The sequence below is a fragment of the Accipiter gentilis genome, chromosome 14 (assembly GCF_929443795.1).
Source record: "Accipiter gentilis chromosome 14, bAccGen1.1, whole genome shotgun sequence".
In the NCBI taxonomy this organism is placed as follows: domain Eukaryota; kingdom Metazoa; phylum Chordata; class Aves; order Accipitriformes; family Accipitridae; genus Astur; species Astur gentilis.
In genome coordinates, this window is record NC_064893.1 from 31678500 (window position 1) to 31690171 (window position 11672).

An 11672-nucleotide genomic window follows, 5' to 3' on the forward strand; every position below is an offset into this window, starting at 1 on the left:
CAGCTCCCTGCAAGGCCACCAAGCAAGCATGGGATGTCTCTGAAAAGGGCCATCCCAGGAGAATTGACACCATGAAATTCCTCCAAACCTGGCAGCTCCTGCACTGGCAACATCTTAGAGGAGCCCATCTGCGTTTGCCCATGGCACCTCCAGTCTCCGCTCCGATACCAACAAAGAATTACAGCCACTCAAATATCTCATCTCTCCTAAATGAGAAAAATGCCACCAACCGAAAACCTAACAGCATCAGCAAATCAACTTCAGGGGAGAAAAGAAGGTACAAGTCACATTTCCTCCTTGATCGTGAGCCGCTGTAGAGCAAGACTTGCTCCTGGACGTGGACACACGGTACGCTGCGTCCCTACGAGCTGTCCTAGCAGCTATGCAACCCCGAGATGGACAAACATCCCATGCAAATTCCTACCCATGCTCCAAATAGCCATGCTCCTTCAGCCAGGAGAGATGGGATCAGCAGCACAAAGCTTCCAAACGATGGAGCCAGTTTGAGGGTTGGTTTTGCTGCTCATTCAAGGCTGGAGTCTTTATATAGAGTCAGGGCAGGATCCAAAAGCGGAAGAGAGACACCCACTCCCAGGGAGTGTAACACACACACACACTGAAATAAATAGCTCCCTGCCTAAGAAGATGACTCAGGAATCTCACTAGTCCTTAAAGCACAAATCATTGCTAATAAATCCCAGGAAACTTGGAGCAAGGCCCAGCAAGAGGTTAACTAGACAAGACATGGTATTTCCAGCCTTGCCAGACACAGAAGAGGAGGAAGGATGAATAAACACGTTATTAAACCAATGTTCAACACTGAATCAATGGCCACACCAGCCTGAGCCCATTGTGCAGCCTACATGCTTCAAGAGCAATGAGTAGTCCCGATTACTGGGGGGAGGTTTTGTTTTTCACTGCCCCTCCTGGAAGCACTCAGGCTTAACCACCACACGGCTTGAAGTGGCAGGAGGCAACACAGCCTCGCTCCCTGTTTGTCCAGCTATAATATACAGATATTTATATTTAACTCCTTTGCTCTTCTCTTGAGCGAAAGACGGAGTGCTCTTCCATCCCTTATTACATTCTTCAGATCAGTTAACGAACCTCCGAGCAAGCACAAACTCAATTAATGGCCAGTTCGAGACTCTGAGGAGTGCAAAAGCCCATAAACACGCAGGAGAAAGTCTCCCAGTGCTGCCATTTTGCTGCCACATATAACACTCGAGCAGCGAGAAAGCTGATAAGCCCAATTCACAGCCCTCTACGTGCTGCCTTCGTAATGAACAGCAAGACCACAGCAAACTGCCCCAGTATGGGTGATCCATGTCCCGGGGAAGATGTGCCTTCATCCTCCCAGCCCAAAGTTAACTCTGCTGAGGTCCTCAGACTATGGGATTTCCCACGACGATAGGCTGGCTCACGTCTCTGACAGTCTGCTCCAGCCAAAGGCAACCCCACTTTATTTTGCAAACCCATGAACAGAAACCAACCCGCCAATTCAAAAGCAAATAAGAAGCCGGGAAAATACTGTTAAAAAGTGGAACAAAGATAACATTTACCAGCAGTCTCCCAACAACTCCTTTATGCCTTTCATCTGTCTTGTCTGTTCAATATAATAAGTCCTTACAGCAGGGACTGGCTCTTTTTGGCTTGATGTACAGAACAGAAGCTTGTAGACTTCTATTTCCATTAGGGGTGCTTGCACAATGCTATAACATTAATGGAGTGTTGTTTTCCCCTTGGTATTCATTTTAACTGTTATTTGACTGAAGTTTTTCTTTTTCTTTCGCACCGCGTATTAGTTTTTCCAACCATATCAAACCAAAGGTGCAGCGAACACGCACAGCGGGTACCCAGACATGAGCTATTGCATTCACGCAAGAGACGGAGAAGAGGTGTACGTGAGTCACCTTTGAGTCAGGATTTCTGCTAGCTTCTTTTTTTCCTGGGCATCATAATAACTTTATAGAGAGTGACAGCATATCTGTGGAAGCTGCTTTAGGATTGCCTGCCCTGCTGCGCTCATCCATTGCGGTGTGCGACAGCAGCTCAGCTATCGCCCCAGCCGAATTTTGCTTTGACACTCACCTCCCCGGGCTGGCAGAGCTCTAAACGAGAAAGCAGGACTTCCAGGCAGACCAGGGCTTGTTTACAAATGAGGCATTTGCAAATCCCTGGGAAATACCCTCCGGAAGGCAAAAATCTCTGCCTCTTTCAATCTTGCCCTGAAGAGACCAAGTGCCAGCCACGATAGACTCCCAGGATCCTCAGATGGAAAGCGGTCACCTCCTGACCCAAGCAGGGGCAGTCGTTCCCTCTGGCCATGCCTGTCCTCTCATTTCTTTGCCCTGTCCCACCATCCCAGGGGAGGCATTACAAGGAGGATCTCCAAATGAAGAAGACTGACCACTGGGCACTCCCCTCCAAGAGCCTGAACACAACTGTAGCTGCTTAGGAACTATAATTAGTATTAATAAAGCTTGATTACCTTCTGATTTCCCCTGGGTCTTGGGTTGCAGGTCCACAAGATTTGATCAGAATTTGCTATAAAGGTTCCTTTCTCGAAACCGCTCCTCAAATACACCTGAGTCAACGTGGATCTCAGATCCCGGTCATCCCATTTCAATGTGGATCAGCCCCATCTCTCACCTTGACATTACCTGGCAGGGTGTCCACGGTGTAAATTCTGGCTCTGAACATCCCAGTTCCTACAGGCTGTGGCAGGAGGTGGGAGATGCCTCAACTCACTCCAGTTTTCGGTTTGAAATTGTGCCAGGCTCTGTCTTCTCCTCTCGTTGTCCAGACTCATCCCACCCAGCTTGCACCTAAGGCATGCAAGGGAACTTACGTTCCTTCTGTCAGAGAGACATGGGCACCTCCAGAAGGCAGACCTGCCCACTAAAGCCTACACTGAGGCTCCTATGGGATTTTTGCAAGGAACCCAGCAGGTACCTGGGCATCGCCAGATTCAAGCTGAAAGCCCACTGCACCTGCAATGTCTGGACATTGCACATTCTGAAACAAATCAAGTGACTGCTCAGTCACAAGGCTTGCAAAGCCAAGGCTGCTGCTGCACCCGGCAATCCAAGCGACTCTGATGGAGCTTTAAATCACCTCCCTACAGCAGCAAGCGCAAGAGGCGAGAAGATCTCGCAGGTCTTCTGCTCCCCACACCTTGGAAAAGGCTGCCCTTTGACATCCAATCCGCTCAAAAAAAAGTCACTGGGTGGACGCTTACAGACACCAAAGCTTTCCACACATCTAAAAAACATGTTAAGAGTCCGAAGCTATGCCAAAGACAGGCCAGAGAGAGTTCTGGAGGAATGCTCCAGTTTCCCTCATTTATTGGCAGTTAGACAGTCAAGAAGCCCTGGGGCTGTCATAAAGCACCTCTCGCCATCCCAGCCAGTGACTCGTGCGAGATACTCCCCAAACAACACTATATGTAATTAATTCAGTGCTTTAGAATAAATGCACGACACCCAAACCACCTTCAATCTAAGTGTCATAGGAGGCCGCATTCGCAGTTGATCCAGGATAAGGCCAGGAGAACCGCATGGGCAGCTGAGGTGACTCGCAGCTTCAGTGAGCTGATCAAGTAAGATCAAGGATCACACAACTTGTTCTTACTGGGGGGAAAAAACCCCACGACCTTTTTCTTTTAATCTGGGTCAATGGGCACATCCACCAAGGGACTACATTTAAAGACCTACTCCTCCAGTCCTGGCGGGGCTACCTTTTGCCATAGGTGAGTGTCAGAGTAGCCCAAGTGGTTTTGGCTTGCAACTCGATTAGGAGCCATTTAAACATCTGATGGTGAAGGACCCAGCTGCATCGGCCAAACCGCTGTGCCCAGTGTCCTTCTGCACTACCTGGTTTTGCCGTTGCATGCTCACTGGTCAAGTTACCTTGCAACACAGCTCTCCTCTAAATACATTCATGAAACTCAGTTTAGACCACCACGGTAACCTGGTTTTGCAATGTGGTTGCTTTTTGACCACTGGGGGCTAAAAGCCATTGCATTATTCTGCAGCAATGCACATCTCCGTGTTGGAGACCTCCTCTTGCTTTGATGCATTGGGAACCAGGGATATCACACCAACAGAGACAGGCTCAGGTTTGCCCGAGAAGCATGCCATAGACAAAGTTTAATCCTTTACAGGAACCACTTTCCATCTCTCTCAGCTCTCCTGTATCTACTCTACAGATTACATAGCATAGAAAGGGACTGGCACATCTCCCTGCCACCACAATTTCAAGAGGAATCTGTCCCTCAAGAACTAAGAAACCAGCTAAGCATTTGGGCTACCTTAAAAGGGATTATGCAGAGCTAAGTGTTTGCTGCTTAAATCCCAGAAGTCAAATGCCAAACTTAGGTGCTTTTTATCCTTGTAAGCCCCACTGATGCCTAACTGACAGGCAAACCCTCTGCCCTGCTCACCCTCTCACACCACAAGAATCACAATGTGTCTCACCTCAAACATCCCCTCCCTCTGCCATAAAGCAAAAAAAAAAAAATCAAGAAATCTCATTTTTGCTAACTGCATCTCTTTAAGCAATGCCCATCTTCCCTTTAGTATAGGATTTGGGGCTTGCTTTTGGGGTTATTCTTATTCCCTCTTATAATATATAGAGCCATAGCAAGACTCATATGGTTGAGGTGTGTTGCAGCACAAAAAGGAGGTCATCCGGAGGATCAGCTTGTTTTTCATTTCCTTAATGTCAGTGTGGGGTGAATGTGACGACTGGAACGTGACACATTAAAGCGACTGAAATCAGGTTGCTCCCACCAAGTTCTGACTAAGCAGCTGGAGAGGAACTCGTGAGGCATCACACCGTGAAGGTCTCCCTGGTCCCCAGGACAGACACAACCGCACGGCCGAGGCCATCAGAACCGGAGGTCAAAGCCCAGCAGGTCCGTTAAACTTGGCACATATGGCAGATCTGTATTGGCCCCTTCATCCCACATACTCGACTAGGAGGTGGGGAGGAGAAGCCAGGAGATCCCTGCACATCACTGGTGGATGGGCTGACTTTGGTGGCATCGTACCCGTCAGCAATATCCCTGTCTGGGGGTGAGGGCTTGCCATGAACCACCACCCCTCGGTGCCTGGGAGTGGATAAACGAGACTGTCAAAGTGAATTTACCCCTAATTAGCAAATGCCGTAAAACTAGTATGAAAAAATGTAAGTGGAAAACAAAACAAAACATGAGCGCTGCCTAAAAACCCCACCCAGGCAGCAGAAAAATGGCTGGGCGTTCCCAGAGTCATTCAATCTGATGCAAAAAGATTATCTGGGAATAGATCTATATGAAATAACCATTTTTTCATCAGTCCCTGAGGAGCGAAGGGAGTCACAAAATTGGCCGCCTCTGCACTGAGAAAGCCCGGACCTTCAGGGAAGCAACTGCATCAACTCTCCATCCTCCCACCACGCCAGCCGTGGCCATGCCAGGATGCGGGCAGTGCAGAGAGGAGACTTTCTGGAGAGAGAGGTGGCTTCTGGCTGGGTTAAAAGGGAAGAACAAATGGGATGAGGATGGCACAAGGAAATTTTAATAGAATTAGACAGGGAGGAAATGTTCTTCCTTGTTATAATTTAAGTCCATGCACTTGCTTAATTAACTGAATGTATGGTGCACAGTATGCGGATAAAAAATGCACCCAAACTATTTTTAACGCAGTTAAAAAGACGCATTGAGGTTGTAAATTCAAAGTAGGAAATGTAAGAATTGCATTGGTCCTGAGCACACAGCTTTAAAAGTCTCTTAGAATACAGGCTGTTTTCTTGCTACTGCCCCAAATCCAGCCCCCCACCTCTTCGGCTCAGAGACCAAACATAAGCAGCTCGCCCCAGGAGATTGCGAAATGTCTCCAGACACATCAGGCTACAGGGATGCTCAGTGCAAGGAACTTATGCTGGCGCAGAACACAGCAATCCCTCCTGAAATAAGATGGCAGGTAGGGACAAAAACCACTTTCAAGAATCCCAGCCCTTCAAACCCAGCACTGCTGAGCACAGGACGGGTTACAATAACCAAGGTAAAAGGACTAGAGGATAATAAAATATTTAAATTATTGCAAGAAATAAAGCGGAGAAATTTCAGAAGCAAAATGTCTCCCTGTGCAGAGAACTACCTCAAGATCTAAGTGCTGCTGCATCCCTCAAAAAGCCTGGCCTGCTATTTAGACACAGCTCAACTTTTCAAGTTTCAGTTCAACCTTGAACAGAATGAGGCCACGTGCTGCACTGCTAAGGTTCTGTCAAAAAAAAAAAAAAAAAGGAGGAGGGGAGTGGGGGAAGAAAAATGCTGAGAGAAATACTGGGAGAAGATGAGGGATAGGGGAGGTTCAGCCCTCCAAGAGCCAGAGTTCACCTCCAGCCACACTCAAAAATGGGACCCACCAGGCTCAGCTGTCCATGGGGCTGTGCAAAATATATATATATATTATAGATGATCTGTATACACACACAGCTCCCATGAGCAGGTCACCCAGTTGTGTCAGGGTAGGAAGAGCTATGAAGTATAAAAAATGAATCACAACACAGAAATATAACATGGTGCTTTTGCTCACAAAGGTAATAGCGCTTTTACAGAGGCAACATCTGAGATGAGACCACGTTACTGAGTTTGGGGCTGGGGGCTGCTCTGACTTTTCCTGGTTTCTTATGCATGAAATGGTGCAAAGAGGAATGAGCGACAAGAGGAAGAAGAGGTGGGAAAAGAAATCAGATGGATTGGATCTAGGATGCAGCACTGGAAATAAATGCAACTTGCACGGGCTTCTCAAGGCAGTGCATCAATCGCCCAGTGCAATACCAGCCTGGGAGATGGGCCTCTGCAGATAGGCATTTATCAGAGGTACTTACACAGATGCACCTCTTGTATTTATTAAAACATCTCCGTGCTGGAAGAGTCTCAATAGTTTGCGTCTTGGCATTTGGGTGCAGGGAGGCTGCCTGAACAGCACAGCAGCCCCGGAGCAGCTCCACACCTAGAAATGCAGCTGGGTCTATAAGCATCTCTATAAGCCAAAACCCAACCTTGCAGGGTTACAAACTCATTCACACTGGAAATAGGCCCTAAATCTTCATGCAAGAAAGTCCCTGTGAGTAGCGGGAGAAGAGAAATAGGGGTGCTGGCAGATGGGGTCAGGGGTGGAGGGGCTGAGCGGTGCCCAGCCCGAGACAGCAGCAGGACAGGGCTCCCTCAGCCACAGCCTTCTTCAGGATTCCCACTCCTGCAGCACGAAGGCTAAAAAGGTGCTTTTGTGCTCGAGGTTTTGGCACAAAATGGGGGTTTGGGCAGGAGGAGACGGCGTGACCCCAATAGCCCAGGTAAGGCACTGCGCCGGCCATCGGGACATCAGGGGGTGGCTCCAGCAATCCCATACAAACTTTATGACCTTGAGCCAGTCTCTTCAGCCTCCCATATCTCTGAATAAGCAGCCACTAAGCTTTTTATCTGTCTTGCCTATCTGGATTACAGACTTCTAGTTAGAGAAAGCCAGGAAAGCCCTTCCCTGCCCCATTCAAACCCATACAGATCTAGCACAGGCCATGCCAGGCTCACCCAGGCAGCAAAGGGCTATAACTGGTGCATGGACTTCTGGTGACTTTGTATGATGTTTACCACATCCTTCAGCTCTTTAAATAATGTATTAGCAAACTGCCAAGGCTAAACCTATCAGACGTATAGTTCGGAATACTGGAGTCCATACAACTTCCCGATACACCGTAAAAAATTAATTCTAGCCCTGATGCTTCACAGACACTGGTGCAATTACCACCTCAGCCCTGAATTCAGCCTCCATTTCCCGACGGACACACGGGTGGGGGGGTCAGAGGATAGTTTCGCAGTGGTTACATCTCCCGGCTGCTTGGGCATCCATCCCAAGGTGATTTAAGGGAGGCCACCCAGTTCCCAGCACATCCCAAACCGGCAGTTTCTAATCGGAGGGCACGGCTCCATGTGGAGTCACAGCAGGTACAAACGGAGTCACGAGCCCAGGAGAAATGCAGCTGCTTGGGCTGGGATGCAGCTATACATATATATATGCGCATATAGATATACAGCGAGACCCAAAGGGTACCCCCGCCTGGCACTGGGGACAGGGCATCTGCGGGAAAGTGAGCCCTGGCAGGAGGTCAGTTTGGGATGCCCCCGCTCCTGCTCCGTGAGGATTACCGGCTGCCCAAGCAAAAGCCACCGCAGAGAGCCAAACGGGTCAGAAGTTAAGACAGAGCAGCTGAAGAAGCCAAAGAAGCTTCTAAAGCCTTCACAGTCAGGGCTAGCCCTGCCGCTTGCCGTTTGGTTTTCAGCCCCTTCCATCTCTGTCGCTGTCACCCCAGTGCCCCCAAGCTGGGGTCTCACCCGGATTTAACAGCACACGCTGCACACAACATCCCCCCCGTCCTCGGCACCCACGCAGGCAAGCACCCAGCTCGCAACGTGAACGCTCGGCCCCTCCACACGATTCTGGAGGATTTTGCGACACCAAACCACCCACAACTCCAGAGGATGGCCCTGAGCGTGGAAGATGCTCAGGACTCCCAGCGCTGGACTTCACACTCCTCTTCGTCGCTGCAGCTGAGCTCCAGAGATGCTCCCTCCTCTCCTCTCCCGTTTCCCCGGGGGGACGAGCTCCCCGCAAAGACCCCAACTCGCTGCAGCGCACGACAAAGCTCCCGCTTCCACCCAGCCAGCATTTCACCTCTGGCTGGACTCACCAACATCTCCCTGGAAGGCCTCAACGTACAAAATGGCTGAGGACCAGAAAGCATAGCCCAACACCTTTATCTGAGAATAGCGTAACAGCAAAAGGATGGAGGGGGGGAAAAAAAAAAAAAAACCACACAAAAGGCCCCAAAAAAATCTTCTTGCCAGGGCTGCCAAAGGCCCTAACCAGGCTGAAAAATACACAAAAAAACCCCAACACATCGGGACCAAGGGAACGAGCAACCCAGCCTGAGCCCAGGCCTGCAGAAGAGCCTGGTGGGACTGTGGAAAGTCCCAGAGGGAAGGGAGTTGCAGTAACACAGCAATTTATCTTGGCCCTCCCTTTGCGATCTTCTGAACAACGGGAAGTCATCTGCTCTTCCCTATGCAGCAATGCCTTCAGATATGGCCATCTTTCTGCCAAACGGTGGGTCAGATGTGGCCATTTCTGGCTAAAAAAATAGGGGTGGCAGAGGGAAAATGTATACCCTGGGACTGCTCCTTTGTTTACCGCTCCATCGCTGTGCAGTCTGGAAGCCTCAGACCCTGATTAGCATTTCTTTCTAGACACATCTCCAACACAGCCACTTCCCAGCTGGGGGGGGGGGGGGGGGGGTGGGGGGACGACAAGAAATACCTCCAAAACCCAGCGCAGAGCCACAAAACCAACCCCTGGCCCCAAACCCTTTGCAGCCCCACAGCAGGCAAAGATGGGGCTGGGGGAGAAAAAGGGTTTTAGAGGGAGGAGGGAAGGAGAGACAGTGCCTGAGCAGAGCTTTTTTGTTCCTCAGCTCCCAGCATTGCTATGGTGATTTCAAGCAAGACGGAGGAACAGTCCCTACCACCCATCACTCCCGCAGCAGCGGGTGGGGGGGGGGCACACAGGGGACCGGTGCATCGCACCTCTCCGGAGAAATTCCCCCCCCCCCCAGCTCTGCAGCTTCTCCCCACCCACCCCCCCCCCACCATCACCCCCCCAAGCCCAGATTCCCTTCCCCACCCGGCATCCCCACGCACCCCATCCCCGGGCACCCACTGGGTCAGGGCGAGGGATGCAGCGGAGACCCGGTTGGGGGGGGGGGGGGAGTGGTGGTCGTGGTGGTGTGTGTGGGGGGGGTCTCAACCTCCCTTCTCTACCCCACAGCGTCCCCCCCCGGAGCTCCCCGGGCAGCGCTGGTACCCGGCATCCCCTCCCTGCACCCGGAGCATCCTTCCTCCTCGGCATGCATTTTTTGGGGGGCTGGGGGCAGATCCGAATAAGGTGGGTGGGGAGGTGTCTTTCTCGTCGGGTTTGCCCCCCCACACCCCCCCCCTTTATACTCACACGTATGCGTGGTAAATGAAAGCCCAGCCCCGCGGTCTCTCCAGCACATTGTAGAGAAAATTCTGCAGCTTGCGGTAAAAAGCATTCCTTTTCGGGGGTTTGCCGCTGCCCGATACCCCGGAGCGGGGTTTACTGAGGATGCTGCCCCGTTTGGTGCTTTCGGAGCCGGCGATGAGCAAAGCTCCATCCCGGCTGGAGTCCGGGGCTCCCGGATCCAAGCCCACGAAGCCCACCTTCAGCTTCTTCTCAGCGGCGGGCCCGGGGTAAACGCCTCCGTTACGGGATTTTTGCACCATGGTGGCGACCCGGGGGGGGAAGGGAGAAGGGGAAAGGGGGGGTAAGGGGGGAAAGGGTGAGGGGGGAAAGGGGAAAGGGGGGGGATGGCGGAGGGGCCGGGGCCGGCGGGGGGCTCCGCCCGCGCTCCCCGCCGCTGCTCCGCGCCCGGCGCAGGCGAAGCCGCAGGAACCGGCTGCGATTCTGCTCCGCCAGCGCGGCCCCGCCTGCCGCCCTCCTCCCCCTTAACCCTTGGCCTTCCTCGGCATCCCCTTCCTAACGGCAAGTTCTCCACTCCCTCCCCCTCCTCCTCCAGCCCAAAGGAAAGGAAAAAGCTGGTTCTGGCTTCTCCAGCCTTCCCCCCCACCCCCCCAAAAAAAAAAAAAAGAAATCAGGATCTGGCGTTGTCCCCCCCAAAGCAGGCTCCGGCATTCCTCTCTCAAAGCAGGGGCTGACATCTTTTCCCTATCCCTCCGAGCGAGGTTCTAGTGTCACCTCTCAAAAATCGGGCTCTGGCATCCCCCACTAAATCACCGAACCCCATAGAAGGGCTGGGCACCAGCCGGCGATGGGATGCCCATCCCCGTGGCTTTCGACACGGTCCCAGCCATTGCCGCATGTTCACAGGAAGGACCCAAGTCCTCCACATGCCCGCTCAGCCACCAGAGCTGCCTAACCTCCCCACACCCTCGCTTGTGCAAAGCCATTCCCTTTGTTCACCCTTCCCCGAGGTCCAACCTGCCCTCTCAAGACTTGGAAGCCCAAATTCATCCTACCCCACACACTGAAACTCCACCGTGATGCGGCCACCAAGCCGCACAGAGCCCAAGCTCCTAGGAAATCCATCTCCAGATGTGCAGACCCAAATCAGCTCTTTAACACAACCTGTTGGTTACGGTCCAGGATCACCGTTTTCCCCCCCATACACCATGGCTGGCTTCTGCCCCAAGGAATATTCCTCCTGACACACCTTCACAAGACTCAGGAGAAGACAGGTAGGCTGCAGAAGCCTGAGGTAAGGCGAGGTATCTGCCCACACAATTATCCTCCACGGAAAAGGGTCGTGGTAGTGCAACGGGAAGACCTGCAACCAAACAAAATAAAACCCAGGACCATCAACTCCTACTGCGGTGAATTTTCTACGCCTCGCAACCCAACGAGTCATGGATGATCTGCGAACTGCACACTTCTGCATGTGCCCCATAAGTAAACAAGGCTTTAGGACAAGGGGTTTTTTAGGTAAATAAAATTGCAAGCTCAGATGAGCTGCTTCTTTCAACACAAAGTACCTCTAGTAGGAAGCAGAAAAATGGTTGCCCAAAGTTTCATGGCTGCAGGAACAACCAGCAG

General features: G+C 51.6%; 1 protein-coding gene across 6 annotated transcripts in view; it reads right to left on the reverse strand.

Moving 5' to 3' along the window:
- The window catches only part of KCNQ2 (potassium voltage-gated channel subfamily Q member 2), a 77201-nt gene extending 66856 nt beyond the window's left edge, over positions 1 to 10345 (reverse strand). For all 6 annotated transcript variants that reach the window (XM_049816579.1, XM_049816577.1, XM_049816580.1 and 3 more), the window contains exon 1: positions 10050 to 10345. In XM_049816579.1, the coding sequence (XP_049672536.1) occupies positions 10050 to 10345 (296 nt within the window). The remainder of the gene's footprint in view (positions 1 to 10049) is intronic.
- Between the last annotated feature and the right edge of the window lie 1327 nt (positions 10346 to 11672).